Here is a 20,769-nt window from a genome sequence, read left to right as displayed (position 1 = left end):
TGGGACACTAGTTTTCATGTTTTTGGGGTTATGGAGGAGACACACACACACACACTGACTTCTTACAGACTTGGCATTTAATATGGAATTTTTTTTTTCTTCTTGACTTGGGTTTATTTCTGAACTCAGTATATCAATCTTGTGAGTTTCTTTTACCCTTCGGTGATGTCTTTGTTGAAAGAACCATGTCACTGATTGTCTTTCGCAGCAAGAAGTCAATAACAGGATTATATCACAGGTGGCGTGACAAAATGTAAGGACAGGTGCATTTGACGATTGGCTTCACAATCGGGTATAAAAGGGTTGTTGCATTCTGTATTAGTGGAAAACAACTGCTGCACGTCTACAAAAGTTATTGCCGCTTCCTCTGGAGATGGTCCGTCAACTCAACTATGCTGTTTGTCATGGAGTGGTGGCTTTACGAAATTCTGGCATGAAACAGCGTGCTATTGCTCGGCAGTATGGCATCACTCAAGGTCAGGTGTCAAAGATCCTGAAACGAAATGCTCAGAGGGGTGTCCCTACTCCAATACCGAGGCCAGGACGTCCACGCAGAACCACAAGGAGAGATGATCGCCAGCTGCACCGGTTAGTCTGCAATGGCCGTACCAAGTCAGCTAATCGGCATAGGGCTGAGTGGCAGCAACTGACAAATGTGCCTGTATCCAGAAGGCTAGTCAACCAACGACTGGTTCAAGCAGGCTATCGTGCCAGGCGTCCCCTGAGAAAGCCACGCCTGACCAGACAACACAGCCAGCGCCGATTGCAGTGGGCCAGAGAGCACCGTCAATGGCAGCCAGGACACTGGAATCACGTGACCTTCAGTGACGAGTCTAGATTTCTGGTCTATCGTCAAGATGGCCGCGTCCGAGTGCGCAGACAAGTGCATGAAGCCCACAACGAAGATTGTATAGTGCCAAGAGTCCAAGCTGGAGGTGGTGGGGTGACCGTTTGGGCTGCTTTTCATGAAGGGGGCAAAACTGACCTGGTTGTTCTGAATGGAAACCTGAACCAGTTCAAGTACAGGGTCATTCTGGAAGAAACATTGCTTCCATTTGCTCGTGCAGCCTTTCGAGGAAACTTTGTCTTCCAAGATGACAATGCACAGCCTCATCGTGCTCGCATGATCCAACACTTTCTTGCTGACCGTGGTGTAGAGCATATGAGGTGGCCTGCCATGTCCCCGGATATGAATCCGATAGAGAACTTGTGGGCAGAATTAACGCGTCAAATCGACAACTTGGACCAGCAGCCGACTTCTGTGCGTGAAATGCAGCAGACTATTGTCACTGCATGGCAAGCGATTCCTGTCCAAACCTTGGCAAATCTCGTGTACAGCATGCCTCGACGTGTACGTGCTCTCCTGAATGCTCGTGGGGGTTACACGAAGTACTGAACTGTAATTTTACTGTCTGTAATCCCAGTCATAATTTAGCTTTTGTTTTTGTTGAAATTTTTTTTGGCTAATGTGCAAAATAAAGAGATACTTCTGGAAAACGTACAGAAGTTTAACACAGTACTGTCCGTGAATTGAGTTCGATATCAGTTTTCATCACTTTCAAGGATCAATTTATTTGCTTCGAAATGTCAAATGTGGTTTTTGTTCCTTGTAAAGGTCACATTAACAAAATCTAGAATAATTTAAACATAATTCCAATGAACTTTTGGTTCTAAGTCATCTTGAAAAGTAAGTTCAGCCCCACAAAAAAAATATTCCATATTAAATGCCAAGTCTGTATATATTTAACTGTGCTATATTTTATTTCGATCATTACTGTCATTATTATGAATCCAGTTAGAAATGTGGAGTAGCCTTCATGTTTGCAATGTTAGCAGAAGGTGAGCGTGGTAGTATCAGCCATTGTCTGCGTGGGAACGAGCCCCTCTTCCCATGGAATTTGAATCCTTATTATCACCCAGTTCGGCTAATCTTGTGTGCCAAGGACATGGCTTTCTTCTGTACAGGCGCATGTACATCACAATATCAATGTTATTTTACATTAATTAGAAGGACATGTGCAGACAGACAAACGGGAATGATGTATGGCATTTGAACCTTAGTTCCCTGTATCATGACACAGAGTTTTAGACACAACATTGATAGTCAAACCCATTTAAAAAGTTTTGACTTAACCTACCATCCCTGCAATATAAAGTGATGAAACTTTTCTTCTCATATCCATACACCTGAAAGTCAAGGTTACTTGGTGGAAAGCCCAGAGAAATTGAGTGCGGAAATAGTTTCAGTGAGAATGAATAAGGTCATGGGTGTGGGTCGATATAGCATATAGCATGAAATAATTTTACAAGGTGGCTATCATAGCTTGTTTCATCCATTCAAATTTTCAGAAAAAGTCTGATTACGACAAAGATGGAGCTCTTACGCCATTTTTTCAGATTCTCGATTCACACTTCTTTTTCTTTTTCTTCTTCTTCTGCTTCTTCTTCTTCTTCTTCTTGTGTTTTGAAGACGAGGTGACCCGTCCATCCACTATAGCAATGCCAATGGTCGTTCGTGGATGTAATAAACATTCCACCCTGTCTTTCTTGAAGAGCAGGCGAATTATGAACAAGTCACAAATTACCTTCAGGTGAGTACCTCGCGATGGATCATTGACTACCTGTCCAGGATTAGTTGGAGTCTTGAAATGTTTCTCCACTTGCCATGAATACTCCAATGCTGTCATTGTCAAGAGTATGGGCATCCATTGTTATGTTAGACAAGTTTAAATGTTTTGGAAGTGGTTGAAATATTTCCAACGAATCAACACGGTATAGTCGAAAAGTTTGCTAACTCCAAATCCATACATGTTGGCCTCCATCAGGGCAGACTCCGGATTGCAGAGGGCAAGGGTCAAATGACGTCACAGAGAAGTCAAGCCAGGCGTCAGATCCTTTGGGATTCGTGGAATGTTACATCCGAAGAAAGGACGGAAGGAAACCTGATCACGTGACCCACAAGCAAAGACACCAATATAAAACCCTCTTAGTAATAATTTCATGCAAACAGCATTTTCCATTTCCGTTTATGGACCTTTCGATGCTGAATTGGAACTTAGTCTCTTTTTGATCCAGCTTGGATCTGCATGATCCTCTATTTGTTAAAGAACACCTGGTGGGTTGATTGAGCCTGTCATCCTTCCGAGGTATGCAAAACGAGTACCGGCTTACTGGGAACAAGGGGGGTCGGTGGGGGGCATCATCTGCACAGGCACACTCCCAGCAAAGATGCAAACAGCATACGAAATAATAACTATAGTTATTAAAATATCTCCTTCCTTCTCGTTCCGAGAACTTTTTGAACGCTGCACGAATTATTACTGGACTGATCCATTTATGTAAAACCTCACACGACACTTCACATGTCTGCAATCGATGTGGATATTTACAGAAGGAAGTGAGTGAAAAAGAGGGGGAAAATAGTTATATAAAGAAATACTATTCGTAAGAACAGTTCATTCTTATCAGCAACTCCAGCCAAGCCTCGACTTTCCGGTTCGAACGTTCACACTGACGTCCAACTTCTGTCTCTGAAAACACCCAGTTACTGTTCAATGGGAAACAAACTCATTTTTACTACTTATGAGAATTTATTACCTTTAAAAACAGCAACACATCCTTGCTGATTCAAATGCTTAGCAGTGTAATGTCTTTGTTAAAAAGACGTGGACAGTGGACACGCAGAGAGCATCAAGCACCATCTTTATTCCAGGCAACGGCAACGCAGACCTCACTCGGCCCCGACCACAGCGGCCTCACTCAGCCCCGCCCACAGCCCCATCACTCGGCCCCGCCCACGGCACTACACTCCTCCCCCCTTAAGTCATGTAGTCTTTCAAATATGCTGGTCGCACAATGCGTCTAGACTCTAGGCCTAGACTCTAGAAGAAACACGCGGGCATTGCTCCGTGGACACGACCGGCGACGGTGAGGCATTGGAAACAGTTGACGGCTCCCCACCAGACACCAAACTAGGCTCAACCGAAACCGGAGGAACATCCACACTACTCTCACTTCCATGAACATCCGGCTCCACAGATGGATGGGCAGCTGGCCGAAACGTGGTCACGGGCACCTCAATGGATGAGGACACACCGCACGGCGGAACAGAATTGGTTGTTTGTGAATGACCGGATCCGCGAGCCAACAACTGTGTCACATGACGTTTCCAGATAAGCCCGGCCGAAGTACGAACAAGGTAGTTAGCCGGACCGAAAACTTGGACCACAGCAGCCAGCACCCATTTCTGGCAGTGTACATAGTCCCGCCAAAACTGGCTGGTCCACCGTGAATGAACAAACATTGGTCGTCGTAACAACTTCAGGTGCACCAGGTCAAAGCAAATCCAGGCGCGACCGCAACTGTCAGCCATACATGCGGAATGCAGGTGTTTCCTGTGAAGTAGAATGCACTGAATTACGATAGTCATGCAAAAACACATCAACCCTACTCTGCACCGATCCAACCGCTTGGCCTCCACGCAAGGCATGTTTCAACGCTTTGACAAATGACTCAGCCTGGCCATTTGAAGCCGGGTGGTAAGGCGCCGACCTTATCTTAAATAAAAACCCACCGACCAATCTCCGGAACACCCTTGTTCGCAGAAATTCTCCGCAGATGCTCCACCATGTTCTCTGCCGAGGTGGACTCCATTATAGCTACTTCTGGCCACTTTGAGTAAGCGTCGATCACCACCAGAAACATGTGGCCCATGACTGGCCCTGCAAAATCTACAGGAACATGCTGCCACGTTCTATTCTATCGCCATAACAAGACACATGTGAGGGATTATCAGAATCAGTTTGACACGTATCACATGCTTTTACCGTCCGCTCCATGTCCCCATCAAGCGCCGATCACCACAACAAACTCCGAGCTAAACTCTTTGTTTTGACCAAATCCAAATTACCCTCATGCAACTCATTGAGACAGCGCTGACGTAAAGCAGCAGGAATGACCATCCTCATGCCCCACATTACACAACCTTGAGCTAAAGACAGCTCGGACGCCCGTGATACATATGGAGCATATTCTGACGTCGAGGGCAACTCGCACCAAGAACCTGACAAAACAACCTGCGCAACACGTGACAGCACAGGATCACGACGAATGGAAGCGGCCACTTCCGCAGCGACAACCGGACCAGATTCAATCTGTTCCAACATGAACACCTCAACCTCGTCTGCAGGTTCGGCACCGGACTTTGTAGACTGCAATCGAGACAGGCCATCACAGTTAGCGTGCCGTTCAGAAGCACAAAATTTGATTTCATAGTCGTATGCACTGAGGACAAGACACCATCTCTGTAGCCGAGCGGCGATAGTCACTGGAATGCCTTTCTGAGGATTAAACAAGAACTGAAGCGGCTGATGATCAGTTTGTAGGAGAAAATGCCGACCTATCATGTACTGGAAATTTCGACACGCCCCATACCAAACTCAGCGCCTCACGCTCAATCTGAGCAAAGTTCTGCTATGCGGTGACAAAGCACGTGACACAAAACATACCAGACGCTCAGCACCGTCACTCATTACCTGAGACAAGACGGCACCGATGCCGCAGGAAGAGCTGTCACACGCCAGAATGAGAGGACGTGAAGGTTCGTAATGTGCGAGTACCGTGTCTCCAGTAAGGTGAGCTTTGACTCATTCGAATGCTGCTTGTTCCGTCGAACTCCACCTCCAATGAACATCTTGCCGCAGCATGCGAGTCGGTGGAGAAAGCTCAGTGCTTAGGTTGCTGACATACCTCTCGTAATACTGAGCAAGCCCAATGAAGGAACGAAGCTGAACTTTGTCCCTTGGGCTGGGCATGTCGGCTATAGCGTCGACTTTCTGAGGGGCTTTTGTCAGCCCCTCTTGGGTGATAACATGCCCCAGGTACTCCACTCGCTTCTGAAAGTATAAGCATTTGTCCTTGTTCAAGTGAAGACCATGAGCAGCTAATTTAGACATCACCTTTTCAATGTTCTCAAGATGTTGTTCGGCCATGGCGCCCACAATGAGGATGTCATCCAAGTAGCATTTTGCAGGTAAGTCGGTACATAGACGATCCATCACCTTCTGCCACATTGCCGGAGCCGATACGATCCCGAAACAAAGACGGGTATCCTGATACATACCGACACGTATTGACGGTAAAGAGGTGATGATCCTCCGGCGCAATCTCAAGATGAAAGTACGCATCGCGCGAGTCCAATTTCGTGAAGTACCGACTCCCCGCCAACTTTGAATATATCTCGTCAATGGATGGCAATGGAGACTGCTCCACACAGAGGTTGGGGTTAACAGTTGCTTTAAAATCACCACACAGGCGAATACCTCCAATCCGCTTAAGCACTGTGACCACAGGCATTGCCCACTCGAGAGTGTTCTACCGGTTCAATGACCCCAATATTTTCCAATCGATCGAGCTCCGCTTTGACCCGATCGCGAAGGGCATATGGCACCGGTCGAGGCTTCCAGAATCGCGGACTGACACCCTCCTTCAGGTGCAGGTGACCTTGAGCACCTTTGAGCTTCCCAAGTTCAGGCCCGAATAGAACATGGTGTTTTTCCAAGATCCCCTCCAAGCGCGAAGGAGACGGAAATGACGTATGGACACTGTAAATGTTTGCCCATTCCAGACGAATGGCGTGCAACCAATCACGACCAAGGAGAGATGGTCCAGAACCATCAACCACATGCAGGGGCAACACCACATGCTGGTCCCGATAACGAACCAATACATCCATCAAGCCTAAGGCCTTTATCATCTCCCCTATGTAAGTACCAAGGGTCGTGTGTATTGAGGCTAAGACCTGACAACCCAACTGACGCCAGATCCATTTACTCACGAGACTGACTGATGCCCCAGTATCCACTGTGAAGTTGACTGGCCTGCCATTCACACTGACAACCACCGCAAAGGGGTGCTTCACAGCTGACGTCACTGGAAACACACCCTGTTGATCAAACTCACTGCCAGCCCCGACCACATCAACCGATGACGGTGCTCAGCCCCGACAGACCCTCCGCACAAGGCCCGTCTTACCACACCAGTAACGCACCACATTCCGAAATGGACAGTTCCCACGAGAATGTGAACCACCACATCCCTGACAAGGCTGCTGTGGTAGTTGTCCGTGTAACGCACTGCTTGCATGAACCCGGGGAAAAGAAGAAGAAGAAGCTCCCTTATCCGCCGACCCAGTTGTAGAATTGCGAGCACGTGACCCTCCCGCACCTATGGCATTAACAGCCGAGTCGTCCCCAACAATGGCGCGAACAACCTTTCTAGCTTGTTCCACAACAGCCGCAGTTTCAACTGCTTTAGCAAACGTAATCTCTTCAAACACTATCCGTAAAATTGACGCGACCATCTTCTCATCTCGCAAAAGCTCAGCCGCTGCGCAAAAAGTTCAAAGTTGTCCCCAGCATACTCCGGGACCTTTCCATACGATGTAGCCATGATCCAAAATATCCTCGCCACCCGGCACTACAAGTAGCACATCCCATTGGGTGAGGGTCGGAATCCCGCAGCAACAGCTGCCTTATTTAAATTAGAATAAACCTTCAGGTCTTATCTATTCTTGTAAAAATACTATGGACAATAAAATAAATCTTCAATGCATTGCAAGAGAGATATCCCTATTCAGGTAGAAACATGATTCTTAGATAAACTTCAAAACAATTGAAGACAGTGTCGATGTGTAACATGAGTTGCTTGTTAAGAGATCGCCGAGAAGAATGAGGAATATGTATGTGCACAGGTCATAGCAAGTTCAACTACAACTACCCTCGGTAGGGTGCATAAACCTCCGCCATGTTTTGGATCTCAATGATAGATCGGATCTGGATTCGGACGTGATCTAAAATCAAATCGGCTTGTTCTTCTAAACCACCCAACTCATCCATCAACTTTTGTCATAAGTCATCCATAACTTTTTGAGATATCATGCCATACAGTCACGTGAAAAAGTAAGTACACCCCATGTAAAGTTTTGACTTTTTCAACATATTTTAACATACAGCTAATTGATCTTCATTTCAACAATATTGATAGATAAAGGTGATATAATATAACAAATATCATGAAACATTTACATTTTGTATTCCAATGTATAATTTAAATAAACATAAATGCAGATTTCGCATGTGGTAAAAGTAAGTACACCCTTGGCTCTAATAGGTGGTATTGCCCCCTTTGGCAGAAACAACCTCAAGTAGGCGTTTCTTGTAACTGTCTACCAGTCTCTGACATCGACTGGGAGAATTTTTTTCCCACTCCTCCATGCAGAATTCTTTCAGCTGTGGGATGTTTGAGGGGTTTCTTGCATGCACAGCTCGTTTCAAATCCCCCCACAACACCTCGATGGGATTTAGATCCGGGCTTTGACTTGGCCATTCCAGAACCCTCCATTTATTTCTTTTCAGCCATTCCTTGGTGGATTTACTGGTATGTTTAGGCCTTAGGGTCATTGTTATGTTGCAAGGTCCACCTTCGGTTGAGCTTCAACTTTCCGACAGATGGCCTCACATTATCCTCAAGCACCCTCTGGTACAATGAAGAATTCATAGTGGATTCTATGATGGTGAGCTGCCCAGGCCCTGATGCTGCAAAGCTGCCCCAAACCATAATATTTCCACCACCATGCTTTACAGTTGGTATCAGGTTCTTGTGGTCAAATGCTGTCTTTGGTTTTCACCAAACATTTTCATCTTTTTCCTCCATCTCCCCCAACCTTCTGCCTCGCTCTTCCCCCTCCTCAAATAACACCTCATTGTGGCTCACCCAATCACCATCAAACCTTTTGTCCGCCCCATCCTTCCCTTTCTCCGAGCTATTCTGAAATCTCTGACACACCTTCAACAGCTCTCCCTACCTCTTCCACCTCCTCCACATCTTACCCTACCCCTCCTCCCCCCTGTTCTGTATCTGATGCTCCCCCTTCCTCTTCATTAACGGTATGGACCTCAAACATCCGGGGCCTTCGTTCAAACTTAACTGATCTCTCCATACAGGTTGCTTCTGTCAAACCAGACGTGATCTGCTTAACAGAAACTTTCCTCCTTTATGATGTCTCTGATTCCATAGTATCTCTCCCGGGCTACTCCCTCCTCCGGTATGATAGACCTGAGCCTCGTCCTGGAGGCGGGGTTGCTATCTTTATCAAAAACTCTCTTCCTCACTCGCCCTGCACTGCACTCTCTCCACCTCACCCCCAGGAATACCTCTGGCTACGGCTTCCCCTTCGCTCCCACCTCTTGTTCATATGTGTGTTGTACCGTCCACCAAACAGTGATGACTCCATCTACATCTCGCTGTCTGATGATATGGACCAACTTCTATCTACTCATCCCAACTCTCTCTTCCTCATATGTGGTGATTTCAACTGTCATCATGCCAGTTGGCTGGGTGTGGGTACCTCTCTCACCAGCCATGGCTCCTCAGCAAAGGACTTCTGCGACTCACTGGGACTGACACAATCTGTCAATTTCCCGACCCGGATCTCAGTCAACGGAACATCTTCTCTTCTGGACTTGGTTATGACTAACTTCCCTGAAAATGTCTGCTGCTCTTATTCTGCTCCGATCGGATCATCTGATCATGTCCTTGTTAAAGTGGACATCTCTCTGACCATCCTCAGGGAGCCTGCTCAGCGTCGACGAGTCTGGCATTTCACTCAGGCCAACTGGCACGGTCTTCAAGCAGCCATCAATCATCTGGACTGGTCTCCCATCTCTACCACCTCTGACATCAACTCATCCTGGGAATTCTTCCAAAGTAAATTGCTCTCTCTCATGCACAGATTTATCCCATCTCGTCTTCAGTTGTCATACCCTTCCTCCCGTCCATGGTACACGGAATCTTGTGGTGAGGCTGTTGCCCAGAAACAACTTGCCTTCGTCTCCTGGAAAGCAAATCCAACGGAAGGAAATCTCATTTCCTTTCACAAAGCCCGAAACAAGTGTGTGTCCACCCTCAGGAGAGCCAGGAAAGAATATCTCTCCGTTCTCAAGACCGAACTCTCTTATCTGTCTCCCTCTTCCAAATCCTGGTGGCGTCTGGTCAAATCCGTTTCTGGTGTTTGTTCCCCCTCCATCCCCTCCCTTACCTCAAACGGCTACACAGCTGACTCCGCACGTGAAAAAGCTGAATGCCTCAACTCTGTGTTTGCCTCTAAATCTTGTGTCCCAAACCCATCCCTCTCTGTACCCACCATACCCAGTCGTACCCTGCTGCTCCTGGACTCCGTGTCCTTTCCTCCTGACAAGGTGGAAAAGTTTCTGTCAACCCTCGACTCTGATTCTGCAACTGGACCCGACGGCATCAGCCCACGGGTCCTAAAATCCTGCTCTGCTGCTCTATCTCACCCTCTCTCTGTTCTCTTCACCCTCTCTTTTGCTCAAGGTCAACTGCCATCTGCTTGGAAATCAGCCAACATCACCGCTTTGCACAAAAAAGGTGCAAAAACAGATCCTAGCAACTACAGACCAATCAGCCTTCTCCCAATTATCAGCAAAGTCATGGAATCCATCATTGCTTCTGATATGAAATCTTTCCTCTTCTCCAATGGCTTGATCTCTGATCATCAATTTGGTTTCAGACCAGGTCACTCTACTCTGGACATGCTGCTTCTGCTGTCTCAACAATGGATGGAGGTCCTCAATGCCAAACAGGAAATTAGAGCTGTCTCCCTCGACATATCACGTGCCTTCGACACGGTCTGGCACCCCGCTCTGCTCACCAAACTCTCCTCCTTTGGTATCCATGGAAATCTCCACGCATGGCTGGCGGACTTCCTCTCTAGTCGTCGTCAACGTGTGGCCCTGAATGGGTTTCTCTCATCTCCTCTTCCTGTTCAGGCTGGAGTTCCCCAAGGCAGTGTTCTGGGCCCCGTGCTTTTTCTGGTCTTCATCAATGATCTCTCTGACTCTCTCGAAAATCCTCTCTATCTCTTTGCTGATGACTCCACTCTCTGCCGCTCCATTCCTCTTCCCTCAGATCGGCAGTCTGCTGCCTCCTCACTCTCTGAAGACCTGGACAAAATCACAGACTGGTCAAACAAGTGGAACATGTCTTTCAATCCTGACAAATCTCACACTCTTACTATGTCTCTCCGAAAAGATCGACTGGACAACCCTCCCATCTACTTTCTCAACAATCCTCTCCAAGAAGTTCTGTCGCTCAAGATTTTGGGTCTCACTATCTGCCATGATCTTTCTTGGGAAAACCACATTTCCAAGCTGGCCTCCAAAGCCAGTCGCCGACTGGGCATCCTCCGTCGTGCGAAGTCCTTCCTCGGCACACCTGAGCTCCTCACCACATACAAGGCTTTCATCCGCAGCTCAATGGAATACTGTTCTCCCCTATGGGCCGGTGCTCCTGCCTCACACCTAGCTCGGCTTCACGCTGTTGAAACCAAAGCTTTCAGAATTATTGGAATCTCCCGCGATGAAGCTATCTCTGAGGGCCTTTCACTCACTCACCGCAGGCAGGTAGGTGGTCTTTCTGTCTTCTACCGACTCCTCTCCGGCCTTGCACCCCCAGCTCTCTCTGTGCTCTGTCCCCCAAATATTCCTACAGGTCGCACAAGATCTGCCAGCAACCCTCTGATGGTTAAACTGCCGAAATCTCGGCTCTCCGCTCACCTTCACTCTTTCATTCCTCTTTTCTCCCGCCTCTGGAACAAACTACCTCACTCCCTTCAATCCCACTCCTCCCTCCAGGTCTTTAAAACAGCTGTTCACCACCATCTCTTATCTTCCCCCATCCAAAACCTTGATCTTTTCTACCCCCGCTAATTCACCCCAGATCCACCTTGTTTGAAATTCCAACTTCTTTCCTGTAAGTCCTGGCAGGGTCCATATGTTTTATACCTCTCCCACTGCCCCCTTCCCACGCCCCCCCCCCCCCCAAAGCCCTCGCCCTCTCTCAGATCTCTCGATGTCTCCATGTCTCTCGGTCCCTGCTCTCAAATGTTGTGTTTGTGTCCTTCCCCCTCTCTCCCCATCTTGTCTACCGCTCCCTATGTTATATGTTTTATGTGTCGGTTTGTCTTTCTGTGTGATTAATGTTCGCTCTTTCACGAGCCTCGAACTTGTATACAAAAAAAAAACAAAAAAAAACAAAAAAAAAACATGTCTTCTGGTACTGTGGCCAAATAGCTCTACCTTTGACTCATCTGTCCAGAGCACATTGTTCCAGAAGTGCTGGTCTTTGCCTAGGTGTTCATTAGCAAACTTTAGTCTTGCCCTGATGTTCTTTCTGGACAGCAAAGGTTTCCTCCTGCCACGCCTCCCATGTCGATCAAATTTGTGCAGCCTCTTTCTAATGGTAGACTCGTGCACTTTGACATCAACAGTGGCAAGAGCTACCTGTAGGTCCCGTGATGACATTCTGGGGTCCTTAGAGACTTCTTTCAGCATCTTGCGGTCTGCTCTCGGGCTGAACTTGCTGGGGCAGCCTGGGCTGAACAAGTTGGCAGTTGTTTGGAATCTTCTCCACTTGTAGATGATCTTCCGGACAGTCAAATGATTGATTTCAAATTGTTTGGAGATCTTTTTAAATCCCTTCCCAGACTCGTAGGCATCTATAACCTTCTTTCTGAAGGCCTCAGAGAGCTCTTTTGATCTAGGCATGGTGACGCCGCACACTTCAACAATAAAGAGCAAACCAAACTAAATGTCTGAGGTTTAAATAAGACAGGTTCCTCCAAGATCCTCTCTAACGATGTTCTAATCATTTTCACCTGAGCTGGTACACCTGATTCTAATTTCAGGTATTTGAAGTAGTGATAAATGTAGGGGTGTACTTACTTTTTCCACATGCGAAATTTGCATTTATGTTTATTTAAATTATACAATGGACTACAAAATGTAAATGTTTCATGATATTTGTTATATTATATCACCTTTATCTATCAATATTGTTGAAATGAAGATCAAATAGCTGTATGTTAAAATATGTTGAAAAAGTCAAAACTTTACATGGGGTGTAGTTACTTTTTCACGTGACTGTATATGGGTTTTTAGCCCGATCACTCAATGGTGAAGAATCACTTTAAAAAATTCTCTGATCCAGATCCAGATTTGAATCTTCACCAAAATTCAAACAATTCTTCCTTGTCACACACCCAACCTCCACCAATTTTCGTCTGAATTCATTTACACCTTTTTTTAGATGTCCTTCTTTACAAACAGACAGACACAAACAGGGATGAAAACAACATCCGTCGACCTTTGGTGGTGGACCCAGCAGCCTTTTCTTCTGCTTGGACTATCTTTGTTGTATTGTTTGTTGCTTTTTCCAAAATATCTCGGAAAAAAGTATTTGTGTGCAATCTCAATGGTCACGTGATTTTATCTTTTTTGAACCTATTGACAAAATAGAGTATATGAATGCATTTTTGTAGACTATGTTAAACGCCGCTCGTATGTATGTACACATGTCTGAGCATGTATGAGGGTTCCACACCAATAGGACAAATATGTGAAGTCGAATGTTAAACGACAAACTGATCACACCAGCACGGACACGTTTCATTATCTTATACCCATGTAATGTTTATTTGATAGTGATACATCAAAACAAATACAAAATCAGCTTGTACAGGAGGCATTGTACACAGTAAAAAACCCTATATAAATATTACAACTTATTAACAGATTTCAATATGCATCAGATTACAGGGAATCACTAAATCATAGTCTGTGTTCAATATCACGGGATTACCATTGGGTCCTTACAGAGTCCTCAAGGGCTACTCAACCAGGGCAGCTTAGTCTTTTCAAGACTATGTTGTGTATTCAAAGCCAATGGTTACACCTCTTCATCGCATTACATTCATAAAGACCAACTGACAAAGTGCATTAATTAATTCTTCATTTTAAAATTCACTCTATTCTCAATTTCGATGGAAATGACAGGTAACCAGATGGTGAGTGGGACAACTCAAATGTGCTACTTCCCAAAATCGTGAGGAAATGCCCAAGGTGAGGCTTTAGTAAAACAATGACTACATTGGAAAGGGGGTAGACAAGTAAGGAGGTAAAATGCTTATTTCTCTTAAACCAGCTTAGCGGAGCAATGAGGACAGAAATGGGTCAGGCGAAAGATGGGAAGGGAAGGTAATGGTGGAGGTCTTGGTAGAGGCCATGCAGAAATCAAGTAGAATGGAGGGGGACTTACAAGGAGAATAGGTGCTGCGGGCGGAATTTATGTAAGGTGTAGGTGACAAAGGGTGAGGCTTGTACAGAGCGGAAATGGTGTGCGGAGTGGTGCCAAGGGAAGTTCAGGTAATTGAAAGAGAATAAAGTCTACACAAGCAGTTGAGTGAAAGAAGAGTAAGGTTAAAGAAAACTAAAGTAAATAAATAAAGGTAATGTGGCATTGGATAGTAGATATAAAAGGACCTACAATTAAAGTGACTGGAAACAACATATATATATATATATATATATATATATATATATATATATATATATATATATATATATATATATATATATATATATATATATATATATATATATAATATATGCCCAGCCCGATGTTCACCGATTGGCTAAACATAGGCACGTGGTAGACAATGAAGCGTCACCGACGTAAGATATAGGCAAAGTACAGGGTTTGTGATATTAACATAAATGATTGTCCTCAGTCTCAGTCCGCGTAAATGGTTTGAGAGGTCTGTTGAGTGACTGAAAATAGTGAAGGTAGACAACAGCAGTGGACATCGGATAAACGCGGTACTTTGTGCAAATTCATGGAACATACGTAAGATTTGGGCTTAAGTGACGTACTTCATTGGAATCTTGTGTTTGAAGCTTCTTGGTATCAGTGACACAAATAGAGGTAAATGGAAGCATCAGGACATTTAAGCTCCATTTCTCTTTGAAAATCTGCAAAGACAAGGGAAGGAAACCTCTTCGTAATGCTGGACTTGCACCAAACATTCCACCCCCTTATCACTGACTCTCTTTGCTCTGCACTTCCGCTTTACAAGCTTTTACGTTATCGATCTGTCCCGTCCTCCTTTCCAATCTCCCTCCTAAACCACATCTTAAATACTCCGGTTCCTCAACCATACCACCCCGTGTACTTTTCTCCCTCAACGTCCTCTCGCACACCTGTCCATCCTTTTCAGGAGACAAAGAACAAGACGGTCAGCAACTCCAGGAAAGGCTTCTTCTGCTAGGCCAAATGCCCTTTCCAATTCCTCAAGGGCTTCCACTCTCTCGCCAATGGCCCTCCTGCGACTCTTCACCTAAGAGATTCCGCAAGGTTAGCTTGGCCCACACCCGTATGATGTCATAACAGCCATGACAATTTGTATCATCATTTCTGCATCATCACACGTGGTGGTCACATTGATGGAAAACTTGCAACTCTTGGATCACATTGTTTGGTACGCTATGTTTAAAGCTTTTCCCATCATGTGAAGAATAAATATGTCGCTGTTTGTTCGCCTGCTTGAAAGTACCTTTGCAGCGATGTACCGGCCGCTTAAAGGAAAGTAAATCGTGGTTAATACCATGCACATCAGTGACATTTCATGCATTTCCTTTCCACACTACAACAACAACAACATGCATTTTAAGGCCATTTTCCCTGCTAGAGCGGGGGTTAGCCTTGCGGTCCCCATGACAATCTTCTCCATTTTGCCCTATTTTCTGCATCTCTCCTTGTTAACCCCCTTGCCCACATTTCTTCTTCCACCATCTTAAGCCAAGTCTTTCTCGGTCTTCCCCGTCCTCTACTTCCTTCTACATTAACTTCCATCACTCTTCTCAACCAGTCACTTTCATCCTTCCTCAACACATGACCAAACCATCTCAACCTGTTCCTCTTCACAGCATCAATCACAGGCTCTATTCCCATCATCTTTCGCAATTCATCATTTGTCTTCCTCTCTCTCAACGATACTCCGCACATCCATCGAACCATTCGCATTTCCACCCTTTCCAGCCTTCGTTGCTGCTCTACGTTCATTACCCATGTCTCGCTCCCATAAATCATAACACTTCTCACACATGCAGCATACACCTTTCCCTTCAGATTCAGCGACACTCTCCGCCTCATCAGCACGCCACTCAGTTCCCGAAACTTCTTCCATGCACATCTCACTCGAGCAACCGTTGCCGAGTCTGATCCACCTTCTCCATTCAGCACGTCTCCGAGGTAGCAAAATGTTTTCACACCTTCCAGCTTCACGCCGTCTCCAAGATCCAACTCAACATTTCCTCCATCTGCAGCTCCCTCTGTGCACACCTTACATTTGAATGTAGCTGCCACACTGGTTAATGACCCTCTCAGACCACTACATTTTTGATGAACCCACTCAGTGCACATTGTACACTGAATGGAGTTCACTCCGACACCCTTCCTGCATACAGCACACGGCCACTTCCCAGTTCTTTTCACCTCACCACATGCTTTACCACTTGCCATCACCTTCGTCTTTCCGATATTCACCTTCAGACCTTTTGTCTCCATACATTCCTTCCACTTGTTCATCTTTTCCTTCAGTCCATCCATACTTTCCGCAATCAACACCAGATCATCTGCATACAACAACTCCCACGGTAAACCCTCCTTTACGTTCTGAGCCAGCACCTCCATCACAGCTACAAATAGTAGTGGACTTAGTACCGACCCCTGATGCACTCCCACCTTCACCTCAAACTCACCACTGTCCACACTTCCTTTCCACACTACTGTGTTAAAATAATCTCCACTCTACTCTTGTTCAACGCCAAACAGATTTAATATTCAACTTTTTAACAATTTAATTGTTAAAAAATTTATTAATTTTTATTTTATTTAAAATTTAACATTAATTAAATCATTTTAAAATAAACTACATTTTAAAATAATTAATAATAAATAAATAACTTTATTTATTAATTAAATAAATTAAATAATTTAAATAATTAAAACTAATTAAACAATAATTTAAAAATTAACAATTTTAAATAATTTAACAACAATTTAAACACTAAGGGTGAGTGGAAGTGGGTTAGGGGTTTGACCCGGTGCATACACAGCACATATCGCGGTGGCAGGGAGAAGGAGAGAGGTGTCGGTTCAAAATTCGCACCACATTTGTGACCGTAAATGTATGGCCGAAAACTGGATCCGCTCAGAGGAGAGTTTGATGCTAACTTTGCTACTTTTGAATAAATGTATTTGCGAGATGCACTTCATTAAAACATTACGTCAATCAGACATTGTAGGAGACCATTTCAAAAGGTGTGCAGCACACAAAGGGCTCGGAGGGAAACTTGTTCCATAGGTGCAGGTACCAATGGGCAAACAAATCAAAACGGGAAGAAAAAAGCCCAAAAGGAGTAAACTTATTTCCACAGCAACAAGAGGATCAGAGAATGTCATTCTGGTGCTTCTGTTTACCTCTGCAAATACCGGGAACAAAATGGCCGCAAGACTCTCAGACTTAGGAAGCTTCCTTAAAATCTCCATTGGCTGAATGAGGGAGGTAAGGAAGGAACAAAGAAGTGTGGTCATTCTTTCTGCAAGGCCTGTACAGTTGAGGTTTTAACTTCTGACTAGCTGTGTGGATGATTATCGGGCTATGCAGGCCTGTGTGGTTTGCCTTCGGATACAGCATTTCGGTGGAATGACTGCAGATGGCTGATTCCTTAGTATGACCATTTGGGTTTAGGCTTGTGTGACTTGCTGGATGTACAGTGTTTTCAGAAAGTATTCAGACCCCTTCACTTCTATCACATTTTGTTATGTTGCAGCCTTATGCTGAAATCGTTTAAATTCATTTTTTCCTCATCAATCTACACTCAATATCCCATAATGACAAAGAGAAAACAGGATTTTAGAAAGTTTTGCAAATTTTTTTTTTTTTTAAACGGAAATATCATATTGACACAAGTATTCATACCCTTAACTCAGTAATTAGTTGAAGCACCTTTGGCAGCGATTACAGCCTTGAGTCTTCTTGGGTATGATGCGACAAGCTTTGCACACCTGGATTTGGGGATTTTCTGCCATTCTTCTCTGCAGATCCTCTCAAGCTTTGTCAGGTTGGATGGGGACCGTCGGTGGACAGCCATTTTTCAGGTCTCTCCAGAGATGTTGGATTGTGTTCAAGTCAGGGCTCTGGCTGGGCCACTCAAGGACCTTCACAGAGTTGTCCCTAAGCCACTCCTGCGTTGTCTTGGCTGTGTGTTCAGGGTCATTGTCCTGTTGGAAGGTGAACCTTCGGCCTAGTCTGAGGTCCTGAGTGCTCTGTTTCAGGTTTTCATTAAGGATATCTCTGTACTTTGCTCCGTTCATTGTTCCCTCAACCCTGACCAGTCCCTGCTGCTGAAAAACACCCCCACAGCATGATGCTGCCACCACCATGCTTCACCGTTGGGATGGTATTGGGCAAGTGATGAGCGGTGCCTGGTTTCCTCCAGACATGACGCTTAGAATTGAGGCCAAACAGTTCTATCTTGGTTTCATCAGACCACAGAATCTTGTTTCTCACAGTCTTAGAGTCCTTTAGGTGCTTTTTTGCAAACACCAAGCGGGCTTTCATGTGTCTTTCACCGAGGAGAGGCTTCCGTCTGGCCACTCTGCCATAAAGCCCAGATCGGTGGAGTGTTGCAGTGATGGTTGTCCTTCTGGAAGTTTCTCCCATCTCCACACAGGATCTCTGGAGCTCAGCCAGTGACCATCGGGTTCTTGGTCACCTCTCTTACCAAGGCCCTTCTCCCCAGATTGCTCAGTTTGGCCGGGCGGCCAGCTCTAGGAAGAGTCCTGGTTGTTCGAAACTTCTTCCATTTAAGAATTATGGAGGCCACTGTGCTCTTGGGAATCTTCAATGCAGCAGAATTTTTTTTGTAGGCTTCCCCAGATCTGTGCCTCGACACAATCCTGTCTCTGAGCTCTGCAGGCAATTCCTTCGACCTCATGGCTTGGTTTTTGCTCTGATATGCATTGTCAGCTGTGAGACCTTGTATAGACAGGTGTGTGCCTTTCCAAATCATGTCCAATCAATTTAATTTACCACAGGTGGACTCCGATCAAGGTGTAGAAGCATCTCAAAGATGATCAAGAGAAATGGGAGGCACCTGAGCTTAATTTCAAGTGTCACAGCAAAGGGTATGAATACTTATGTCAATGTGATATTTCACTTTTTTCTTTTTAATAAATTTGCAAAACTTTCTAAAATCCTGCTTTCTCTTTGTCATTATGGGGTATTGAGTGTAGATTGATGAGGGAAAAAATGAATTTAAACGATATCAGCATAAGGCTGCAACATAACAAAATGTGAAAAAAGTGAAGGGGTCTGAATACTTTCTGAATGCACTTTATGATTGTGCCATTTCTAACTTGTTATATGCCACATGAGTGATTTGAAGGACGTTTAGCTAAGAGACAGTATGGCTGGCAGTGCACGTGGCTATGTGTGGTGTGCGAAATGGATGGGTAGGGATTCCCGCACTCTTGTGCTTGGACCCGATCGTGTTCCTCGCTGAGCAGCACGTCCTTTGGGCTGAGAGCCGGCCCTTGTAGGGAATGACCATTCAGGAGCTCGCTCGACACCCTCTTCATCACTAAAATTCCATAACCACACAGGAGCAATCAACAAGATCCTTCAGCTTTGGGTGAAAAACATGGCAGCAGGAAACAGATGAAGAGAAATATGATTTCGTTGATGAAAGAGAACATGTACAGGTGATGGTGAACAGGTGTACAGGTGAACATGTACTTGAAATAATATGAACCAAAATCTCAATGTCCAAACTAATGGACACGATTATAAGTGCGGGGGGGGGGAAAGGAAGAAGGGCAAGTTTTAAAATCTGGTACAATGGGCGGTGAAATTTTTTTTTTTTAAAGACAGGAGGAATTCCAAACTTTCTCACGAGCTGGAATCATCGCTGTTAGAGGAGTTTCCACCAGCGTGGCGCCATCGGCGATGTCGATCGATGAGCTCGGTCAGACAGCCTGCACGTTTTGCCTTTTGTACGATGAAGCGATGACGCAGGAGGTCCCGAGCTGCTGGACGCTGGGCGGTGTGTGCACAACATGTGTATTGCAAAGAAGTGTTTCACGGTGAGGCACGGTGAAAAAAAAAACTGATGTAGTCTGCATGAACTCTCTTCCTATAGACAGTATGGTGACATTATCCTGACGATCAGGGCGATTCATAAATGTGTGTGTTGTCCCTAAGGTGGATGGCAAACTGGGCGTCCTGTCCGCATTACTTGGTGGGCGTTAAAGATCCCACTGAAGGAGCTGTGGCTCCCACGTCGATCGAAAGAATGGACGCGACAAAAAGCTTGAATTCATCTGAGCTGCTTTATTAGAATCAAACACTCAGGCACTCTGGGAAAAACGTTTTACGGTCGGCAATATATATCTATTCCGCCAGGGGGTTTGCCCAGGCCTGGCGCCAGGGGGCGTGGCCCCGCGGGCCGGCTGCGGCCTGGCAAGCCGAGGGCGAGCCTGCCCGGGCGTCCCGACCGAGGCCTGGCAAGTCGAGCGCGGGCCTGCCCGGGCGTCCTGGACGAGCCCGGCCTGGTGATCGCTCCGCGTCCTTGATAGGTGCAAGGCGATTGTGTAACCCCAGCGGCAGCCGCTACACACGTCCCCCCAGAATCGACTTGCACCGGCAGGGTCAACTTGAGGGGGGTCCTGATGACCCGGCCGAAGCGACCCCTGGCGGGTCGTGGGAGGGGGTCCGGTGAGGTGGTGGGCGGTCGAGTGGGGGGCACCGTGGACGGGGGGCGGCCTCGCCGCGGCGGGAGGGCCACCCGTGGT

General features: G+C 45.9%; 1 protein-coding gene across 3 annotated transcripts in view; it reads right to left on the bottom strand.

The window, feature by feature from the left end:
* Nucleotides 1-3,576: 3,576 nt before the first annotated feature.
* LOC137425384 (serine/threonine-protein kinase 25) overlaps nt 3,577-20,769 on the bottom strand; it is a 29,728-nt gene continuing 12,535 nt past the window's right edge. For 2 of the 3 annotated variants that reach the window (XM_078776595.1, XM_078776594.1), the window contains 5 exons: nt 19,872-20,014; nt 19,448-19,559; nt 17,395-17,466; nt 15,114-15,250; nt 14,524-14,885 (listed from right to left, as the gene is read on the bottom strand). In XM_078776595.1, coding sequence (XP_078632721.1) covers nt 14,861-14,885; nt 15,114-15,250; nt 17,395-17,466; nt 19,448-19,559; nt 19,872-20,014 — 489 coding nt within the window. In that variant the 3' untranslated portion in view covers nt 14,524-14,860. Of the gene's footprint in view, nt 4,395-14,523; nt 14,886-15,113; nt 15,251-17,394; nt 17,467-19,447; nt 19,560-19,871; nt 20,015-20,769 lie in introns of those variants that run through there. The other variant, XR_013623222.1, reaches the window with a different exon arrangement.

Source organism: Myxine glutinosa, chromosome 4 (assembly GCF_964187855.1).
Source record: "Myxine glutinosa chromosome 4, kmMyxGlut1.1, whole genome shotgun sequence".
NCBI classification, from domain to species: Eukaryota; Metazoa; Chordata; class Myxini; order Myxiniformes; family Myxinidae; genus Myxine; species Myxine glutinosa.
This window is presented reverse-complemented; position numbering and strand designations above follow the sequence as displayed.